Genomic DNA, 23,410 nt, shown 5'->3' with positions numbered 1-23,410 from the left:
CCGCTCTACAGTAGCTGGAGATTTCCTCATTGCCTTCTATAACCTTTATACCAACTTTTCTTGACGTGAAACAGGATTAAGCCTTACAGATGCACAGGCTTGCTCACCCTGTCCCACTCATAACTTCCATCAACTGCCAGCTGTTCACTCTACCAACTGCTACAGTGAACTCCAGCACCACATGTAGGAACTACTGAAGTGTCTTTTCAACTATCTGCTTTAAGCCACAGAACATAAACTCCATACTCTAATGTCACACCACTGCTTACATTTTACACTGATGTTCCAAATAAAGAAATACTTTAAAAAGATGTCTTTTCAAATGGTAATTCTGAAGGAAAATATAGCTATAGTGAGATGTGAGAACGATGAAAAGGTTGATGTATATGCATACTGAAATATTCTCTTTACATTTGCTTACATCACAGCCATCTCACTGAGTAAAAAGGACAGGATGAAACTAACAAGAAACTTGTTAATACTCTCATGAAGAAAAAGAAGTCACTTACCCTAAATGAAAACTCAAGGTTTTCTCCTCCCCAAACTTCCATTCCTGTGTCATATGAACCAAGATAATCAAAATACTTCTTACTCACAGAAAACAATCCACCTGCCATGGTGGGAGACCTGTAAAAGTGAACAATAACTCTGAATTTAATTGAAAGAAGAAGAAAAGAGAGAATAAAAGGATTAAAAATAAACAACAAAATGAGTTAGAAATACAACATTTTCACTATCTATTTTCTTAGTCTTGAGAAGCAGCCTCTGATCAACTAAGTATTCCATTGCGAGGCCATTTGAATTAAATGTTTTGCTAACAAAACTGTATTAAAATATATTAAAATAAAAATATCAATGAAACATGAGAAGATAAACGTTACGTGAGAACAGATTTTTGCAATTGTAATGTCTTTGAGACTGGTATTAAATGACTGTTACTTCAAATTACAGAACATACGCTTTTTGTGGTAGTCAGTTTTAGTCAGTTCTGAAATTTTACGTGCAGTATACTTGTAAATTTTACTAAGGTTGTAAGTAAACATAAACCTGATTCCATTAATAACAAGTGGAAAAACTCAGAAATTAGCTGACCAGAATTAAGTAATCATAGCCTCAGAGAGATTTTTTTCTTTCAATTATGACCTGTATTTTTTTTAAATTGCTTACTATGTTTGACAAAAACAATTAGAAACCAAAATTGGAACCATTCTGGCAGGGCAATGCTGAAAGGGCACAAGACACACATCAACAGCACAGTTAAGGGATGAACTTTCCGTAGGATGGTGTATGCATCTGTACATAAAATTGAATTTGTTTAATATTGCTCCTAATTGTTTACAGCCTTAGAAAACGACCCTCTTTAAAGTGTCAACCACATTATGCTGGTTCGAACTTAATTCACCTGACACTTTATGAATTTTACTAAATTGCAATTGATGTACGAATTAAAAAATGCTAGGTCTGCCATCACTTATTCTTAACATGTCAAAACTAATTTTACCAGCCATCTTTTTGAAGCAACACAGTCCTATACTGTCATACGTTGTTTCAAAGAACGGAAAGAAATGAGGTGAGACACCAAAGAGAAAAAGACTCCATAAGCTGTCAAGCTCTTCTGCCTCACCCCTTCTCTAGTCTTTCAAAAACAGTCAGTGACACCACTCTCTCTCACACTGCTGCTTTCTCCAGATAACCGTACCAATCAGCTCAGTCACTGGTCCACCTTGAAGATTTCTCTCTCATCATTTTCCCCTTGGCATTCCAAAGACAATTCCTTCTTGTTGGGAAGAAAAGTATTGTATTTAAGCTAGAGGCTTTTACTCTACTTGAAACATTTTTTTGGAATATGCGTATTAATGTATGCTGAGTCTGATTTACTGTCTCACTTTTTCATTAAAAAAAAAAGCCTGTTTTCTCACAGTTGAGGATAAATTCATTAATATTAGTGAAGCACTGAGTATTATTATCATGATAAGTGACCTAGAAAAGACTGGGGAAAATCAATCATTCTGTATCTGTTGTAGACTGTAAGATGACAAATTTTAAACAAAGGCAAGGATGTAACGTTAAAAATGCTGAAGAGGTGCTAAATCTCTCACAATGCACTGCTGAAATACAGCAACTTCCATGTCAAGCATAGCAGACCCTTAGCTATCAGGATTTTGTCTACAGTAAGTACCCATTTTCTAGAAGTGCTCTTTGAACTTTCCTAGCCTAAAATACAACACAGAGTGATGAATAACACCTATGGATTTCAACTCTTGCAAACCCTTTAATTAAATGAATTAAAACCCATCATGAAGAAGACATTCACATGATCTCCTGCGTGTTAGCCCCTCAGAAACTATGGTGGGCAGAGCTAAACCATTTCAGCCTAAATGAGGAATTTGAAAACTGGTTCACCTTCGAAAACAGAGGAAGGAGCCACCCCTATTGCTACAGCAGAGATAAAGTCTTCTGCCCTCTTGCCAGTTGACGACTTTTTTCCTCTTTTCATTGCTGACCAAGACACATTTTTCACAATGTAGATTTCTTTGTTTTGCATACAGGATATCCTCCTGTATTAATTAAGAACATACAACCTTTCCTTGTGCTGCTAAATGTATGTTGGGAGTGCATCTACAGAAGAAAGTGACTACTTGTGCACAATTCCGCACCACAGATTACATGAATTTCAGCTTTTAGAGCAGTACTTTTCCTGGACAGAAGCTACTCCAAAAAATGGGAACCATACAAAATGCATAAATTCAAAAAACTAAGTGGTAAGCACTCACAATACATTTTTTCAGGTTCTGACACTTCCAACTGAAGTGAAAAGTACTCACAACATTCACAGCTTAAGAACAGGATGCATAAAAATTAACCTGATCACATCGATCTTGGACTTCCTTCGTTTCTGTTCTCTCTCAGGGGTAGTGTGCCATGTGAAGACCAATCTCCAGTCAAATCCACCAATCTGTGGCTCACCAGCATTTCCCAAGTACTCAAACGTATTCCAGTCAATAACATCAATAACAGGGCATACAACAGCTGATTCTTCTTCTGCGATCCTAATGTTTTTAAAAGAAGAAATAAACACATTAGGTGAGAACATATTACTGAGAGAAGCTTCTAATAATTCCTTCTACTACGAGATTCTCTCAAAAACTAGACCAGTCAAGAAAAGAAAACAGTGGTGAATACCAAACCCAAGATTTCTCAACTCATGCTGCAATATAAGGAAAAAATGACTACAAGAATAGTCCTTTTGTTGTTGCTGTTGAGGATGCATTAGGATGGACTCAGGCATCTGGCAAGCACCATTCTTCCTGGACAGTGGAAGTGTGATATGCCAGATGGCTTGTGATTACATATTCAGCACCTGGCTCAGCTGCCATATCCAACATCACAATCTCAACAAAAATGTCTGCTTTTTACAGGTAGCTGCCTCTGAGGTATCTATAAAAGAGAGAAGAAGAATGAAGTAGGATTCCTGGATCACATCAAAGGTGAAACTGTGTAATCTTTTGTCATGACCATTATCATTCTCCAGGGACAAATAAGATGGCTCTGTGGCCCTCAAGATCAGTTTTTCTTATAAATATGATAATCTGCAGAAGGTTACACTAAACACTAGCACAGTAATTTAAGAAGATAGCATGAATTCAAAACAAACAAACAAACAAAAAACCCATATGGTATTAGATCCCTAATAGTGAAAATACCATGAAGATGGCCTCAAAGAACCCTAACACTACAAGACAGTTAAAAGGATAAAAAAGACAGTTCTGTAGAATGACATCATTATCAGCAAGTCTAATCTAAAGATAGTTAAGATCTCCATCACTACTAGGAACACATCAGAGTGGAGGACATTCCTTGCAAACAGGCTTTGGCAAGAAATAAACTTCCTCCCATTTCTCAATATCATTCAGGGTTTTCTGAATTCCTTTCCAAAAGTATTTGCCCTTAAAAAAAAGAGATTCTTTGCCTTTGCCTCAAATTCTAGAAAGGACTCTTTTAGTACTACAATAGATCACTTCAAGCATGCAAACTCAAGCTAAGGCTTTTCTCCTTAATCACTCTTTAGTAATCTTCTCTACACTACTCTTAAACATCTCTGGTTTGTTCAATCAGAAAGTGACTTGTTTGACTTTTGAGTCTTGTTTTAGCCCCGCATCTTCTGATTTACGTGCTGCACATAAGAAGACAAAATGAACATGTCAGATGGTCAGACAAGACTTGATGTATCCATCATTCAAGGGCAGTTTGTTTTTCATGGGAATATGAAGCTTAAAATCTGCAGGCTGAACAAGGGGCTCTGACTCTGTTACACGCAACTCTCTGAAATTAGAGAAGCTTGTGGTAGTTAAATACAGCAGAGGACAGAAGTGGCTCCAGAGGGGTATTGTCTGAGCTGAAAAAGACTGCCTTAAACATGAAACGGTCACTTCTTGTTGCCACTGGGAAAATACAACACAGCTGTTTTCTTCTTTAAAATCCCGCACTGAAGTGCAACTTGGCAGAGTGCACAAATGGCTTATACAAATATTATCTCCACTCTCACTTGCATAAAGGTTATGCACAAAGCAATGATAAGGATATAAACACAGAGAAAAAACTCCCAATCAGAAGTAAAAGAGCTTAGTTGTTTTTGAAGAGGAGTGAAAAATATGTATTTGACACATTATTGCAGTTATGAAAGGAATCAGATAAGTGAAAAGCCATCACTTTTTCTGTAAAGTAATATTTAACTAGATGGTACAGTGTAGAAACAGATTACAAATAGAGAGATGGCTGCACTGCAAAATTCTAACACTGACATATTGCTTCCATACATTTGAGCCAGTACCATGCAAACAGCTGCTCAGAGATGGACATCTGCTGCTAGAGCAAAAAGGGCACAGGTTCCAAGACATATCCAGAGCTAACTTTTTACAGAAGGCAATGTATTACACTCACAATTACCTAAACTGTTTCTCAAGACTACCATCTAGTGGTTTGCAAAAAAACAAGTGAAGACGTTACAGAAATGAATCCACTGCTATATGCTGTTTCTTAAGAGGGCAGTCATTAAAATAATGCTTATTCTTTGATAATTATTACTTCTTTCTTCACATTATCTGTACTATTCAGTTAACTGAAATTTATCTGGAACGTACCTGTTGTGAAATTTAGACAAAAATAAGAATAACTATGACAATTTTTAAGAAGAAAATAGAGATCCAGATACAATTTCAAATGCAAAATGGGGTGCTCCCCTTGACAATCTCACCCCGCTTTTGGGTAGTGCTAGATTTTCTAGCCTTTCTCTGAGGTCTGCGATATCCGAGAAGGCACCTTTACAGGATGCAAATCATACCACTGACCTTGAGGAAAGGAGTTTTTATTTATTCATTTTCAGATGCTTTTGAGAGAGTTGATTTCCTATATGCTGCATCTAAACGACGAGTGGTTGAGGTACTGGAACTGTTCGATAGTGATGGGGCGGTGGGGAGATGCAGTGAGGTGCTCCACTGGCTGAATATATAGTAGGAAAAGTGTTCTTCAAGGAGTTCTTTGGCTACTCACTATGTATAGATAAGGCATAATATAAATACTTTTACCATAAAACTAGTATTCTGTGTTCTTGGATTTGTGGTGTTTGGTTTCTTTTTTGCCATTTTTTCCCCAAACGTATTTATTATTAATGGAAGTTTTCTAAACTATGCAGATCTGCAGTACAGATGAAAAACAACAGAAGTTCAAATTACAGAATCCCAGCACAGATGGTGTGCTGACATAACATTAATTCCTCTCTACTCTACCTTCCCCTGTGATGCTCTGTATCACAACCTGTTTGAAAAGATGGCCTAGCTCATCTTCAGACAAGGAAGATGGGGTTCATTGACTTCTCCTCCAATCTGCTTCTGCGCACCATGTCCTGAAAAAAAAGATGACTCAGGGCCCACATCTTTTGAGATGATCTTCATATCCACCACTCAGGCTGATATCTCAAGGCAATTTCACAGCTAGGGATGTAATCTCCTCCCTGAAAACAAAGTTTTCACACCTCTGAAATAAATAAATAAATAAATAAATACAGCCTGGTCCACACAGACAACAAACAAACAAACAAACGAACTCTTCATGTTCCAGACTTCTATTTTCTAGCTCTCTTCCAGCAGAAAAATACTTATGTTGCCTGAGGGACCAGACTATGATAACCCCTGACAAAAGTCTGTGAAGAGTGATTTTTCCCCTGCAAAGCACAGGAACGTGCTAAAATGACTCTTTTCCTTCTGCCACAGCACAAAGTCTGGATAGAGTGTAACTCTACCTTTCCAGAAGTGGTTCCAGCCAGCCCTCATGGCATTCACAGTGGCAGTCCAGGAAGGTCAGAATGTCCCCTCTGGCTATAGAAGCCCCCAGCAGTCGAGCTCGAACCAGTCCTTCCCTCTTGTTCGCACGGATAAGACGCACCTTGCGTAAGCCAGCCACATAGTTTTCCAAAGGCTCCTTTAAATGGTCTATAATGACAACATAAAAACATATATACAGTTCTGTAGTGATTGGTTTATGGCATGTTAGAGTGCTCTTTTTTGAGCATTATATGACATAGTTGGTGCTTTACTGTCTACTCAAAGAAAGGATAAGGATGGACAAAAATTGGTTACTTTTAAGAAACTGAATGCTTCATAGTTGCTCTGTTTCTCGCTTCCAAACTGCTAATTTTGTCTCAAATGTGAAGGTTTTACCAAGGTTTTATTCTTAAGACAATTCACCTGTGATAGAAAATGACAGCATCGTTACATGTTCCATAATTCACATAGAAACAGACAACTTAGATGCTCCTTACTATAGCTGACACAGCACAGCCTTGGAGCAATTGAAATGTGCTCAAATGAGCACAGGTGGAATGCTCCAATAAGGCTGTAGTTATGCATCTGTGGAAGCATTCATGTTACAACACAGCAAACATGCCCCATTCAAAACTATATTTAGTCCAGAACTTGAAATTTTCACTGGCTTCCAAAAGGCAAAACATTTTCCAGCTAGATACCTCTGTTGCAGAATTTCATGGTGTATTACCAGAAGAGCAGATCTTTCTCTCTCATGCACTAGATGACAAAAAAATAAAAAAATAAAAAAAAAAAAGGACAAAACAAAATCAACATTATTTAAAATTATTCTTTGTACCTTTGTCACTGTAATCATCCACGAGGATAACTTCTTCTAAAAGTATATCTGGAGATGTCTCAAGAACGCTATGAACAGTCCGCAGAAGTGTTGACCAAGCCTCATTATAGAAAGCTATCACAACTGAGGTTTTGGGTAGGCTATAGTAGTCGTATTTCTTCTCTTTGCACCTGTAAGCAAGGGGACAACATTTAGTACAAGTACAAAAACACTTGTAAATTTTCAGAAAACTACTATCAAATGAATAGTTTGAACCTTTTAAAAAAGAATGCCTACAGGAACTTAACAAAATTGTAAGTACATGGAGTATAGTCAGGCAAATACGTGTAGAAAACTGGTCTTCTAGAATCGACTATGACTAGAATTTTGCAACTCCCAAAATTATATAAACAGAAAAGTAATAGGAGGTATTCTGGGCTGGTGTATGTGCGGTAGCTGTCTATCCATAAAATTATTCCAAGTTCAGGAGCGAGCAGTGGGTAAAATTTGCCTTACAGACTACAGCAAGAGTCTGTAGAAAAAAAAGAAAAAAAAAGGAAAAATAAAAACACGAAGTTTGGTAAAAACAGCATAAATTACTGAAAACCTGTATTTTGGAAAATAAAACAAGTACCAGACAGTAAAAATGTAACTGTGAAGAAACAGTAACATATAAAGAGAAAAAACAACAACAACAACAAAAAAAAACCCCACCAGTCAAGTAACTATGAAATATGTACACTAAAGCATAATTTGGGAAGACCACAGAACTGCCAAGATATAACAGTGAAATCACAAAAACGCAGTTATAAAAATGCACATTTTTGGCTCTGTGGAGAGCCAGCACGCTTGCAAACCTTTGGATTAAGTTCCAGAATGGATTTCCCATATATATATATATATATATATATATATATGAACTTCTCTAAATGAACTTAAGGATGCCAAGAGAATTTCAGATGAGCCAAGAGTATAAGGATTCCCCTAGTCTGAAAGAATTTTAAAAGAATGACAGTTTTAGCATGGTTGTTCCCCTTTCCCTCAAGCACTATATAAAGTTTTACTACCCTTCAACAGAAGCAGCTTAGAGACCTGAGAGGCTTCCTATACCTCCAGCTTACTGCCTGGAAGATGACAGGGGCAGAAGGACACATTTCTGTACATCACTGGGTACCAACAGGTAAAACAGCATGTAGGGTATCTCTCCCATCAAGACAGGTTATCAGTGAGTCATCCAAAACCCAATGAAGGGAGAAAGCAGAACTGACCAGGAGCAAGTGTGACAGCAAAATCCACGAGTCTCATTTACGAGAGGCAAAATTCCTCAAAACACACAGACAGTGATATGAGAAGTGCTTACCTTGAGCACAGTAAGACTACATTGACTGACTGCAATGCTGCTCTGATAGCAAAAAAAAAAAAAAAAAAGAGATTTCTTATAGATTAATTTAAAGATTAGGTAGTATTTATTAATATATGGGGTGTTGTAAGAGAAAATAAGTATCTGGGTAAATACAGCTAAAATTAAAATTCTTAAGAGAAAAAAAAAAGTATATAGAGTACTTCTGTAATAAATACCTGAAAATGAGGAAGCAAAGAGGAGAAATGATAATTGGGTGGAGGAGGAACACAGACATGTGCTTCTCAAACATGACAGGAATGCTATGTAACAGCATTCATTTTATATGAGATATGCATGCATACACACACATATATACACACACTTACACAGTGAAGAAGAAAAGTGCTCGTCCCTCCAGGCCGCACCAGTGCTAAGACACACTACACACAGAGAGCTGCCTCACACTCGTGGCTGGTGACCAAAGTCATTTATTTTGCCAAACGTTCATGGCGTAACATTTTAATTATTTTTTTTTCCTTCTCTAAGAGCAGTACAGAAAAACCAACCACATAAATCCAATTTTAGAAATACATATTTTCTTTAGCATACTGTAAAGCAATTATGCTCATTACTGCCAGGAAAAAAAAAAAAAAAAACTTGTTATAAATCACAATCACTAGCGCTAGGTAATTTCAGTTCTTTTCTTGATGGAAACAGGATCATTACCTACCCATTTTAGAAAAATTAAGGAAAGAAGAAATAAATAGGAGAAAACCTCCAGGGGAGTTTTCTCCGGAAAATGTCTCAAAAAGATTCATGGAATATTAAAGTTGCACTCCCTTATGCGAAAAGGGAAAAGAAACCCAAAAGGTCTAAAGAAGCTTATAAGCCTAATTATAGATTAAAGACTTCAATGAATTTGCCTGAAAATCACATGCTGGAGACAGGAAACATAATTTGGCAGAAAACAAAGCAGTCCCCAGACTGCTCCTGATTCATCGTGCATTGCTGCCTCCTCCATCAAGTGTTATCGAGGCTGTGGAAAAAAAGTCAGCCTCTTATGGAACAGAACAGAGCCTGTATTTCTAAGGTTTCTGAAGTCAAGAAAGAGGCTAAAAGGAAAAGCATTTTGTCAGGAAGAGCGACTTGTTATCAGCACGGCAAGGAGGAGAGCTGGCTCCTCAGGCTACCTGTGCCTGCTTCTCCGTCCCCCTAACAGGAATGCCTCCATCACCTGTTGGCACATTCCAACATGCAGAGCACTACCAAGTTCAGCTTCTTAGTGCATTACGTTTATTTGGGGGGGGGGGGGGGAAATATCACCACATATGCATTAACTAACATTTTGCAACTTAAAAAAAAAAATAGAAGAAAAATCATCATTCAGCTACTATGCAAATTTGCACATTCACCTTGTAAGTTATTTTCAAGACACATACCTATTACTAGCTTACTACTAAACAGCTAGTAGTCTCAAACACTTGCTAAAATGAAGCGCTCTTTTCATCATCTTTCTGTATTGAAAGAAATTTCAGAGAGCTTTGCTCAGATTTAGAAAATAATGCCACTGCGAAGATCACAAACCTAAAGCATTTAAATCCTAGAAAAATTCTATCTAGAAATATCATTGTAATTCTCAGAAATAAAAATATTTATAGGTGTTGTTGGAGAATAATTAAACAGGATACATATCTACAGTAAACACTGACACCTAACAAGAAAAAAGAAGCTTAAAAAAGAAAAGACTACAGATAGGAAACCCAACATCAAAACTAGTCGTCTTCTCCCTTTCCAAAGTCAACTTACAGCAGAACCATCTTCACAGTGCATCTTCTGTATCCATCCTTGCAAGCTTCCAGATGTATTTTTATTCCCTATGTGTCACCCAAGTATCCAAGCGTCTATTTTCTACATGAATCATTTCACTCCTACTTTGGGTTATTGAGAAAAACAAACCCAAGTCAGTTACAATATGTCATTAAAATGACAGGGAAGATATAAGCTGGTGACAGTAGTCCAAAAATATGTTTTTGCAGCTAGAAAACATATATTTATACTATCTATACTGCAAGCTGCTTTCAGGTCCTGACTAAGGCCTGTGTTAGTGCTACCCCCAAATGCCCAGCACCGAACTGGCCCAGGGTAGGCGCCACGATAGGAGCAGATTAACCATGCCTCATGGCAGCCAACTGAAGGCCCAGTGCTGTCCTTTAGCCAGCACTGTGTGTCCACAAAGACAATCCCTCTCACCTCTCTTAGGATATTTATCCAGGATAGATAAACAGGCCTCTGTAGGCCCGCACCTCTCCTCTGTCAATAGAGGTTTAATTGTAGGGCAGATGCTTCACTTCCCATGGCTAAAGTTAAGGGAGAGGAAACCACCCACAGTTCCTACTGCTGGCTGATACATCACCCAGAACATTGTTATCACAGCCACCAAACAGTTCATAGAAACACTCTGTAGGTATAAAGAAATGAGTTGCTTGTAAATATGACATTTCTAAGCATGGAAAATAAACAGAATAGGTCTGTCATGAATACAATAAATGTCCAATATATTACACAACTGCTCTCATTACCTTATTCAACTACAGGGGTTTGATTTTGTTTATACTTACATAGATAAGCACTATATATATACACATATATTTAAAAATCCAATACAATTTAGCAGGTGTGTATATGAGAGGTTATTGCTTTGGGAAAGCAAATGTCTCTTAGTCAAGCTGATTTTGAAAAAAAAAATTATGACACCTGGATCAGTCACTGAGAAAAAAAAATGTAAATTCTAATGGTATTCAGTCAGGAATCTTTATATTCCTAGAGGGGATGAGAGAGAGAGGATAATGCTGGTACACATCTTTCTTTCAGCAAGCACAAACTTAAAACCACATTCACCACCTTCCACCTCTCCTGGATCTTTCCCTACTGCACCTACTCAAACATCCAACTTCCCCAAATGAAACCTAAAACAATGCAAGTAAAAATGCATCACCATACATCAAAGGTCTTGTGAGGTTTGGGCTTTATCTTTCGGCATCTGATATTTACAGTCTAACTGTGACTGTGAGGCTGATGAGTTTAATAATTTAACCTTGGCATCTACTAAAAATGCTACAAAATTTTCTGTTAGTAAGCATTGCAACAGATTATTTATTAGAAACTAAAGAGACATCAGGCAGGAAATGCCTAAATAAAATTCAATGGCCTATTTTGGAGAACATTTGTGTCAATTAACATAATTACTCAATTTATTTCAGTGTAAGGAGCTGTTCTCAGAGATGCGTATCTCTAAGCAGGGAGAGAGAGCATGGATGTGTGCACAGCAGGCACGCTGCCATGCCTTAAGTAGGGTTGCTGATACGCTTCAGTGCAAGACATTTCCAAATTTTTATGTTCTACATGCCCAGCAACTCGTATTTTAAGGAAAAAAAAAAAAAAGTAACTGAAAGTTTTCAGAAATTTGTTAGGAATACAGTCTGCTCACAGATTGTTTAAGATATGGTAAAGATATACTTCTCCTTTAGAATTGACAGACTTGAACATTTTTTAATGGAAAAAAAAAGAAGTTGTGTGGTGAAAATCAAGACGTTGCAATTATTCTCAGCTCTGCATCAGTACAACCCTTCTAGACTGCTGACATTTAATTTTTTTATTAATTTTTTTTAATGTTTAATATGAATGCCCAAAACCATAGGGAAGCTCAAGATTCTTCAGCTGCTTTCAAGAAGTTCCTAATTTGAACATGGTTAAGGCATGGAATTAAAGGGTGGTGCTCATTTAGTGAGAGGTGTGCTCAGAATCAGCACTTTGTGGGCTCTGAGAAAATACAGCTGATCCGCACCTATGGCAACAGCTGTGGGCATCCAAATCCACTTTCATCTTCTTCACTTCCACTCCATAAACTGCAGAGGTACCGATGCAAGAGCCTGCCAAGATAAAATACCTCCCAAAAGCAGAGGACTAAGGCGTGCTGGGGCTCTGCTCTCCCTCTCTCTCCCCTTCAGCCATGAGCATCTCAAGCTACTCAGCACAACGCAGAGTGCAGCCCTGCTTTCTGAGCCAACCTGCACTGCTTCTGAGGCTGTGACCTCCTTCCTCCAGGATGAACCTGTGCTTCAGTGGCCCCTCCCTACTCCTTCTTAGGTGAGTGCAACCTGTGGATAAAATCTATAAGCCAAAAGCCACACAGCTCTATTAAACCAAAATCCTAGATGTGTAAGTGCAATGTTTTCAATGCAATTAAAGGATATAAATCAGGTTACTCTTATCTCCTCAAAACATCACCCAACTTTTCATCCTAATATGTTTTCTCAGATGAAAGTACCTCCAAGGAAGTGTCAGTTCTGCTTAAAAATTAAGAAGCCTCAAGGCCTTATCCAAACAAGGAATGCAAAGACTTCATTCGATTCTGCACAACTTTGCACACCTTATGGAAGGTGTGGCTTGCTCTGCTTAGCAAAACAGAGAGCCGCAAGCTGCTGATAACTGCCAGGACAGCCAGATTAACAGGGCAAGGCTGAAATGAGTCAACAGGACAAACCAGAGATAGAGGCCAGATCCCTCATCACCTGCTCCCCTCTGGAGCAAACGACGATGCAAAGACCACCCCCTCCCCCTCCCCAGAATACAACACAGTCTATGAGGCTGTAATGCAATCAGAGCCTAAAATCCACAAATTCAAAAACATCCTCAGGTTCACCTGTACAGCTTACATTCTCTACAGTCTTCTAAGAAACCTAAAGAAGTTCTGGCCCAGATTCTGCATGTAGATAAGAAGGCATTTCTGCATGTGTGTATGAGGAAACAATGTGCTTGCTTGTTTTTCTTTTTTTTAATTATTTTTATTTTGCTGATTTGAAACCATGTTACTCTTTGTTCAAATGGTTACCCATGCTTGCAATCTTCTTCCAAATCTGTGAGATACCCTTAACATTTGTACCAAGCTGTACAATTCCACACACTTATATTCAAAAAATTTACTGTCAGGTGAAAACTGTGATTTCATACACCTACACTGAAAAAAAAAATTACTTTTAGGTGTGCAATTTGATGTGAGACAAGAAAAGCATTTTGCAAGATAACACAGTAGCTGAAAGTTATTGTAACCATCACTAGCAGCAGGGCGCAGATGCACCTGGACTTCTGAGACACAGTGTGTAGTGAAATCACTGAAAAAAATTAGAAAAGAAAAAAAAACATCCTTTGTGCTTAACTGTCACTGATGTGGAAACTGTGTCACATGAAAACAAAACCAACTCAAACCAAGGCAGTCATCTAGAGGTCAGAGGAAGCTGGGGAACTCTGTAAGAAGCTGCAAAGGAAAACAGTCAGGAAACAACACTTTGATTTCTACTGGAAAATGGAGGAGGGTGACTGTTAGATAAAAGCAAAATGATAAAGGATCCCTTCCAACCCAAACCATTCTATGATTCTATAAAGAAAACTTGCACATTTTTAGGGAAGATAGGAAACAGTACCTCAAAAACAGTTAAATATACAAAAATACCAAAGCACGTGTATACTAAAACATGAAAGCACATGTATACTAAAATACCAAAGCATGCATGGAAGCATCCCTGTGTTCTGTATTGCTACAAAACACAAGCCTGCTGATTTAAAACAAACAAACAAACAAAACAGTAATGCTGCAGATGTACTACTCCTCCACATAACCACAGGAGGAAGGAATGAGTAATCCCAGTCACACACTGCTGTGTGGGTCCAAACCTATTTACAAATGTGAAGAATCCTGCAAACTAATAATAAAGTAATAACTAGAAGGTATTATGACCAACGTAGTTAAATGGCATTATAATTTACGTAGTTACTTGTTAACAATTATCCCCTCAAAAAAAGCTCAGGGGAAAAAAAACAAACCACCACCAAAATAATGACCGTAGCATTATGAAGATAGTAAAAGCACAGACAGCTGCAAGTGCTTTATGCAAAACATATGCCTGTATGTAGAAGTATTGTGTGTTTGGACTCTGCTCAGCTGTAAAGCGTTGAACATATCTACAGCAAATGAAGCCTGCGTGCAAATACTACATGCACAGGGAAGGAGCATGCCTGCGAGCTCAAGCTTCTGCAGATAAGCATGCCAAGAAGTCCACTTTCAGTGCTGTAAAATGTGATTGCTGTTTTTTATCTGTCATCTAAAGATACTGGAAAATGTGGGAAGCTTATGGAAGCAGCCAGGGTGCTGGAGAGGAAAGCCCAAACTGCTACTGCAGCAGGTGAGTGAGGCTCCTGGAAATAGCAGCTTGCTCACCACACCCAGATGCTGCCACTTCACAGAAACATTAGGGTTGGAAAAGACCTCCATGATCACCTAGCCCAACCACCAACCCACCACCACAACGCCCACTAAACCATGTCCCTCAGTGCCACATCTACCCAGAGCAGAAGGGGAAGAAAATCCGGACTTGGAGTGCTCCAGGAATTTGCTAGCAAGATGGGCAGCCAATGGAATTGGGCATTTACAGCACAGTAAACAAAATAAAGCACAGTACCAAGGTAGATTGTGTGAGACTCACATTCAAATCCAAGAATAGTCAGAAAAAGCATTTTTCAGAGTCGGAAAAATCTTAGCACAAAACTGTTGCCCTAAACTCAGGGATAGCATAGAAACATGGAATCACAGAATGGTTTGGGTTGGAAGGAACCTTTAAGATCTCCCAGTTCCAACCCTCTGCTATAGGCAGGCATACCTCCCTCTAGACAAGGTTGCTCAAAGCCCCATCCAGCCTGGCCTTCAATGCATCCAAACTCTCTGGGCAACTTGTTCCAATGTCTCATCACCCTCACAGTACAGAATTTCTTCCTAATATCTAGTCTAAATCTACCCTCTTCCAGTTTAAAGCCATTTCCCCTTGTCCTACCACTACCTGCCCTTATAAAAAGTCCCTCCCCAGCTTTCTTGTAGGCCCCTTCAGGCACTGGAAGGCTGCTACAAAGTCCCCTCGGAGCCTTCTCCAGGCTGAAAGAGCCCCAGCTCCCTCAGTCTGTCCTCACAGGAGTGGTGCTCCAGCCCTCTGATCATCTTCATGGCTGCTCTCTCAACCTGCTCCAACAGCTCCATGTCCTACAGGCATAAAGAGCGATGGTGATAGAGGAAGTTATCTGTGTATTTAAACACATATATACATACATAAGACAAGCCTTCTCTCCAAAACACAGAATCTCAAATTAAAAAACGAAACTTTTTTTTTTTCTTTATTGCTGACAATTATTATTCAGACCATTTCCAATGTTTGGGGGGGGGGGGGGGGGGGGGGGGGGAGGAGGGGGGGGTTCTGTGGTGACTCAAAATCATTTGCCAGGTAAGGAGAGATGGAAAAGGCAACTCCATCAGCTTGTGAAGACAGGAGGAATGAGGCCCAAGGACTTATTCAAGCTTCCACAGTGAATGACAGCATGAAGTGCCAATATGTGAAAAATACTGAGTCAGCACAAAAGTGCCTCTCCCTGCCTTCCTCCTTTTTTAATTACAGTCAGACAAAATAAGGCTGGTGTGATTTCACGGAAACTATCTCTGAAATGAATGTGCAAAGCACCCCTATCATGAGAAATACAGCCCTCCTCCTCCAAAAAAGGAAGAGTGTCCAAAATCATGAACAATCCTTAAGAACAGTTCTGAATTAAAAAGAACCCCAACAGACCAACCGGAAATGTATTTTTAATTCATTGTGTGAGGCTGTCTGCACAATCCATCCCACAGACCCTCAGCCCAGCTTGCAGGAGAAGCCCCAATGGACCAGATATGGCCAGTGGGGAGGCTGAGTGGCAGCAGGCAAAACACACTGTCCTGAGCCCACTGTGCTGCACCCACAGGGGCCCTCAGAAAATCAGTAGCTTACAGGATGCTTGCTTGTCATTTCTCACATGTACAAAAATGCAAGAAGTGAAGGATTGATGTTTGGAAGAAAATCTGTCTCACCTAGATAATGTGATGATTGGGAAAAATATTTACCATAGCCCTGAAGAAGTGCACAGTGATGCTGCTGATTACTCAACCTTGGAGACCATCCAAATTGGACCTAACAAGGAAGACCTGCAGGAACACACTCTGATGCTGAAGTTGAAGAACCACTGAAGAGTTCAATCCAACCTGTTACTCCATAGTCCTATGACATATTTCACTCCTAGCCTTTTCCAAGTTGTATCACCATTTCATAATTTTCTGGCAAATTGTACACACTTATTCACAATACTTTAACTAAAAGAGTACTTTTACATAGGTTCATTTTTACATATACACATGCATATACTTATAGTTCTAGCTGTCAATAGAACTAAAAAGCTTCTGCATGATGAAACACACTATTATCAGATGCTGATTAAAAGCCAAGACAGTAAAAGGAAGCAGCAACTGTCTAAAGGAAATGACGGAAGTTGTCACATTCTCCAAGTCTGTAATTCAAGAGAAAAAGAATCAGTTCTCGGAATAATGTATTATGGTAGTCTGTGAGAACAAAGAATAAAGATACGAACATTTAGGTTGGCAAGGATATATTAGTATGAAAAACATCTCACGCTGAAGAAACTTTATTATAAAGTACATACCATCTGATAGAATTAATAATCAAATATGACATTATTTTGAGGGCTAAACTGAGACCATATTCCTCTTCCTGCTCATGACAACAGCAAATACCTCCACAGCTCCCTTCCATCTTTTATCAGTAACTATTGCCACACTTCTGGTCCAACAGCAAGTCCAAGATACAGCAGTGGGAAAAGTTCGTGTCATCTGTTTCTGATAAAGTAACACCTTGTATCCATAATGTTGCAGAGCAGGTTAAAGGCTTACTAGTTCAGATATTCTCAGTCTTACAAGTCAAAATTCTGTGTGGTAGCACCCTCAAAACAGGTCACTGATGAATGTAGAAGGACATTAAAAGTTAAAATGAGCAGAGGGGCATCCAAGGGTTGTTGCCTATCTTTACTCCCATTTCTTTCTATCCTCCCATTTTCCTTGGATCTAAATTTTAAGACTCGCCTCACATGCATAAAAATGTGCTGGAACAGACCACAAAGGCCACAGTACAGTATCTGTTAATATCTGATGAATCCTTGATTTGAACTTTACAGCAGATGGACTTCCTTATACTTCACAGCACATGGATTCATGGAGCAAGCTGGTGGCTCCAGATGCTTCATCCTCCTCATGCATCAGGTTCATAGTGCCGTGGCTCAGCAACAGGCACCCCTCAGCAGCCTGTTTGTCTTCCAGGCCGAAGAGCCTGGAAAATGACATCAGTCATTTCATTACAGAAACCATGCTATAAGCTGAACAGCATTGGGTCCAACAAGGTTTCTGTGAAACTTGACCAGCAACTCTTCTTCACTACAAAAAAAGAAAACAACTGCTTCCCATCTTTTATCCAGTGATCTATAAATGCAAGGAATTTTCACCTTACTCCACAGCTGTTTAAGGAACTCATCACAAGAAGATAACAGCACACTATGTACACTTTTTTTTTTTTCAATGAACTCCAATAGAGTTGAGACATGCCATGCTTGGTAAAAGCCAGGTTGAGTCTTTCTCAACAGATCACACCTACCTGCTACTAATTCTATTCCTTGTCAGTTTCTAAATAGCAAGCTAAGACAAGCCTTACTAGCACACAGTTCTCTGCCTCTCCTCTGAAATTCCACTAAAAATAAATAAATAAATAAATAAATAGTTGCATATTTGGTTGCATATTTGTCACTTTCTGGACATTAGATACCCTAACAGCTTCATTGATCACATCTAGAAGGGTAGTCTTCACACCACTTTGGGAAAGCTGAAGCATTACTACACATTTCCTACCATCACAGCCTCTCCCATCACCCCAGCGTTCACGAAATGCTTATCTGGTTGGTCAAGCATTACCAAAACAAAATAAAGTCAAATCTAAGAAATATCTGGTTTACATTTCAATCCATATAGCATCTAAAGAAATGCAAAGAATTTTCTGGTGGTACAGGCTTGTGGATACCTTTTAAATATTGTGTGGGTTCTTTTTTGGTTTGTTTTGTTTTGGTTTTTTTTTTTTCACCTGGATCTCTTTAACAGTCTTCCCTCAAGAGAAGTAGTAACAACTACTTGCAAAATTGTGTTTGGGGAAATTTTTTTACATTTGCTGTGAAAATTGGATAGACATTCTGTGATACTTCTGCTATAATTTAGAATTAGCTGTGTGGAAATACATGAACAACTTCAGTGAACCAGTAGATAGATAGTAAAACAGTATAACTCAGCTCTATATTCAGAAAACAATTATCTCCAAGACTGTGTCATTAACACTTTGCAATCCTTTGGCTTAGATATTTTATCATTCCAACATGCAAGTACTAAAATCAAAAACAGCACATCACCACAGCAAGATCCAACTGCCTTCTTATTTCAACAATCTGCCCCCTCTATCTACCTCACCCCTCACTCAACAACTGCAATCTTCCATTCCCTCCAGCAGAAGGTCTCGGAAAAATTGCAATGGTTTGTTAAAATTACATAAACCCTTCCTGTAGGAACACAACTAAAGCCTTGGTAGATGCTACAGTCCCGTCTATAGACTGCTTCAGAGGGGACAGTATGAGCACAGTATGAGCTAGTTAAGGTAAACAAGCCTGTTGTCAGGCTTACAGTTACAGTAAAGAGGCCTTGCATTCGCACTGCAATTTTTTGTTAATGTAAGATACATGTTTTAGATTGAACACTTGTAAGTAGAATTGGGTGAGCAACTGTCCAAGGCACATTAACAAGAAATAAACTTATGGCAGAGACAGGGCTCTGACTTCTCCCCAGTTCCCCATGACCACATGAGCCTGCTGCAAAGAAACCAACTGGCTGAGGCGGAAGCCCCTCTGGCTGAAGGCACATACTCTATCTGGTCACCTCTTCTCTTGGTTTAAGGCTATCCTTCTCAGCAGTTGTCTACTTGCTTACAGGATAAGTCAAGGTGAACCTCTGAACCAAACATAGTATTTGCACAGGCCAGAACCAATCGCATAGCCAAACCTTCAGCACCACCTTCGCGACTACAACAAACTGGTTTGCCAACTCAAACCATCAGTTGGTATCTAATCCTTATATTAAAGCTGCTGGTGCCATTATCTCTGGTAAATTGTCCCAGCAACGGATTATCCAGGAACAAAGAAAGTGTGAAGTTAGATGGGCTTTCAGCATCTCAGGGGGCACTCAGATGTCATGAAACAGCAGCACAATCCCAGTAAATACGTACCCGAACCTTCTCTGTGACAGAACAGCCCAATTCACAACTGTGTGGAGTGAGATACTTGAGTGCAGTTGCAAAGTTGAATTCAGGGAAGTACAATATTTGTAAAGCTGGGAGTGGCTGGAAAAGTAAACTGCACGCAGTGACCTAACCGGGGGACAACCGGGATCGGCGCGGTGCCATGGGGAAAGGCTGACACCACGTTTGCAGAGGAAATCAGCCCCTCCTGGGCTTCGCCATGGCCAGCGCCGTGCTCTCCTCTGCCTTTGGGAAGAGAGCAGTGGCACAAGCACTGACAGCTTCCAGTCTATGAGCGAAGCGGTGCTTTTAAAGCGGTCTGAGGGGAAAAACGATACTGTACCAACAACCCTCGCGTTTTCGACGGGAGTTGAGGGCTGTGCCTCGCTGATCGCCGCCACCGGGCACCTGCCGGACAGGGGCAGCAGCCATACCGAGCCGTGCCGTGCAGGGCTGGCCGGGCTCGGCTCCTCGCACCTCCCCGCAGCCGCCTCTCGGCTCCCGGCGGTACTCACAGCGGGTGCCAGCGCTCGGGCAGGCGGCGGTGCAGCGAGATGCGGTCGCTCAGGTAGATGTTGATCTGGTGCCGTCGGATGCTCTCCTCCTGGAGGCGCTTCTCCGCTGGGCTCAGCTCCAGCCGCACCGCCCGGCCCAGCTCGCCCAGCGCCCCCGGCTCCAGGTCGGGCTTCGCGTACACCGGCTTCCGCAGCTGCTCGGCGTCGACGGGCGACGGGGGTGGCGGCAGGACCCCGCGGGCGGCGCGGCGGGGCGAGGGGCCGTGCCGCCAGGCGAGGAAGCCGAGGGCGGCCAGCAGCCCCAGCGCCAGCAGCGCGCCCCCGCCGCGGGAGCCCCGGCCCCGCTTGCCCCAGCACATCCCGCGGCCGACGAGGCCGGCCATGCCGAGCGGGTTGCGGGGCGGCGGGCGGGGCCGGCGGGGCGCTCAGCCGGACGCGGGCGCAGGCACGCCTTCGCTTCGGGCGAACTCGGCCAAGTTTTCGCGAACCTGCACAAGCCACGCAACTGAGCCGGCGCCAACTCCCCGCCTCGCCAGGAAACCCGCCCGGCTCCGCCGCCCGCGGCTCCTCCCTCCTCTCCTCCCCGCCCCGCCGCCGGCCGCCCCGCGGGGTAAGGGAAACGTGGCGGCCGGGGGCTCCCGGGACGGGCGGAGTGGTTCCCGGGGCAAGGCCGCGCCTCGGGCTGTGCTTGGTGGGGCAAGTGAAGTCCAAATGTAATATCCTCATAACGGGTAGGCTGTTTCGTGACTTGACGCAGCTCCTTCTGCTGGAGAAGCATCTGGAGGTGTTAGCTGACAGCTCACGGGAGTCAGCAGTGTGCCCAGGTGGCCAAGAAGGCCGGTGGCATCCTGGGTTGTGTCAGGAATAGCGCAGCCAGCAGGAGCAGGGAGGTGATCGTCCCTCTGTACTCAGTATTGGTGAGGCTGCACCTCGAGTACTGTGTTCAGTTTTGAGCCCTTCGCTACAAGGAAGACACTGAGACCCCGGAGCGTGTCCAGAAGAGAACAGCAAAGCAGTGGGAGGGGCCTGGAGCGCAGGTCTTATGGGGAACAGCTGAGGAAACTGGGATTGTTCAGTCTTGAGAAGAAGAAGTAGCGATGAGGCACTGACACAGGCTGCCCAGGGAGGTGGTTGAGTCACTGTCTCTGAAGGTGTTCATGGAACGTGTGGATGTGGCACTGAGGGACATGGTCAGTGGGCATGGTGTGGATGGGTCGATGGTTAGACTAGATGGTCTTAGAGATCCAACCTTAATTATTCTGATTCTAAAAAAGCAACAATGGCATTTAGTCTCGACTTTGCAGTGTATTTTATGCTTCACAAATCATCTGTGCTCATTTTTTCACTTCACCCCTTAACGGCATTCAGCCCTCCTTCTCTAAACTTAGGATCCTGGGGCCATGAGGTTATATAAGAACGTGTGGTTTTGCTGTTGAAAAAACACATAAGCATAATCTAAGTGATGAGTTTCGTCTCTCAAGAGTATCAGGAAGCTGAAACAGAGGTTTTGAAGTACCACAAAGAGTGGCTGTCCTCAGCTTGCTCAGGCCTATGAAGATCAGCCATGCCAGGACTGGTCATACCCAGGGGAACAGGGTCTAGACAGCCCTGTGAGGTGTGATCAACAGAACTGCAGATTTCTGTGTGGTACTAAGGGAGGGGAAAACCTGGCTGCCACTAGGCAGGGTGACAGCATGCCGTTATGAGCTGTTTTGGATTTTAGGAGCTCATAAATATTACATGTGACAACAAACACTGAGTTTGTCAAGTACTGTTGGAGGCCTTGCTCTGGGCAGGAGGATGCTGAACCACGAGTCATCCCGATGCTGGCAAACTACCAGAAACCAAGGAGTTTAGGTGGATTTGAAGATAAGTATGCGTGTGTAGATATAATTTAATATTTTCTTATTTAGCAATACAGTTAATCTTGTACAGATATACATAAAATCTTGTTTCAAAACATATGTACATGTTGGAATAACTTAATGGTAGTGATGTATATGTGTGTAAAAATGCCTTGCATCCAACTATTAACTACCAATATGCTGGACACTGGAACATATGTTGTTTATAAAGGAAGATGTATCTAGCAAGACAGTTGGGTGGCACCAGTGACTGCATGCCCAGCAATTGTGCTTTCTTGTTGCCTGCCAGCCTTTCTGAGCAAAGGCAGCCTTGGTATTGAGGTTTTAGCAGGGATTCCCTAGTTTCTAGGTGGTGGAGGTGTAAACCCTAAATGTGCAGCCCACATTTGTAAATTGGCAAGATATGGATTTGAAGGGTAGACTGTTTAGTGGATAAGGAATTAGTTGGATGTTCACAACCAGAAAGCTGTTGTCAGTGGCTCTATGTTCAGGTAGAAGCCAATGATAAGTAGTGTCCCAGAGGGGCCAATTTTGGGATCAGTGTTCTTCAACATCTTTATCAATGACATAGACAGTGGGATCAATTTTCCCCCAGCAGATTTGCTGACCACAGTAATATGGGTGGTACAGCTGATACAATAAAAGGAAGAGATGCCATCCAGGGGGACCTAGGGTAGCTTGATAAGTGGACCAACATGAACCTAATGAGGTTCAATAAGGCCAAATGCAAGGTGTTGCACTTGGATAATAGTGATCTCACGTATGTGTGGGATAAGAACTTGAGAGCAACCCTGTGGAAAAGGGCTTGATGAGGGTCCTGGTGGATAAGAAGCTTGACACGAGCCAGCAGTGTGCTCTTGCTGTACAAAAGGCCAACTGTATCCTGGGTGGCATTGAGAGGGGCAAGGAAGGTGCCTACAGAGGTAGGAAAGGTTATAGCAGGTAAAACACCTGGTCAGCTCTCAGTAATAATGCAATTGCATATAGCTGACTTTCTGTGATCATTATTGCTATGAGGAATGAATATAAGGCTAGTATGGTAGTTTCCCGGGAGATAGTGTCTAAGTACATAAATCTGAGGAAATTCAGCAAGAGAATATACAGTAATGGCGTTAGTGAAAAATAATTGAAGATAAATCATTTGCATTCACAAAAGAGTTTGGACAAGATGTAAAATATGTGTAGTCAAGGACACTTGTTCTTAAGCCTTTGTTAGAGTTTGTGCAGTTTAATCAAGATGGGGAGACTGAAATTTCTAAGCTGAAGTACCTGAGGAATAAAGACACAGGGACAACCTCTGTTCTA

General features: G+C 41.2%; 1 protein-coding gene across 2 annotated transcripts in view; it reads right to left on the bottom strand.

The window, feature by feature from the left end:
• Positions 1-20,747, bottom strand: part of GALNT12 (polypeptide N-acetylgalactosaminyltransferase 12) — a 45,484-nt gene extending 24,737 nt beyond the window's left edge. For both annotated transcript variants that reach the window (XM_015282396.4, XM_015282397.4), the window contains exons 1-5: positions 20,241-20,747; positions 7,159-7,328; positions 6,299-6,488; positions 2,865-3,050; positions 510-627 (exon numbers count right to left, since the gene is read on the bottom strand). In XM_015282396.4, coding sequence (XP_015137882.2) covers positions 510-627; positions 2,865-3,050; positions 6,299-6,488; positions 7,159-7,328; positions 20,241-20,623 — 1,047 coding nt within the window. In that variant the 5' untranslated portion in view covers positions 20,624-20,747. The remainder of the gene's footprint in view (positions 1-509; positions 628-2,864; positions 3,051-6,298; positions 6,489-7,158; positions 7,329-20,240) is intronic.
• Positions 20,748-23,410: the final 2,663 nt, after the last annotated feature.

Source organism: Gallus gallus, chromosome 2 (genome assembly GCF_016699485.2).
Source record: "Gallus gallus isolate bGalGal1 chromosome 2, bGalGal1.mat.broiler.GRCg7b, whole genome shotgun sequence".
In the NCBI taxonomy this organism is placed as follows: Eukaryota; Metazoa; Chordata; class Aves; order Galliformes; family Phasianidae; genus Gallus; species Gallus gallus.
Note: the sequence above shows the minus strand (reverse complement) of the source record. Positions and strands in the feature narration are given on the sequence as shown.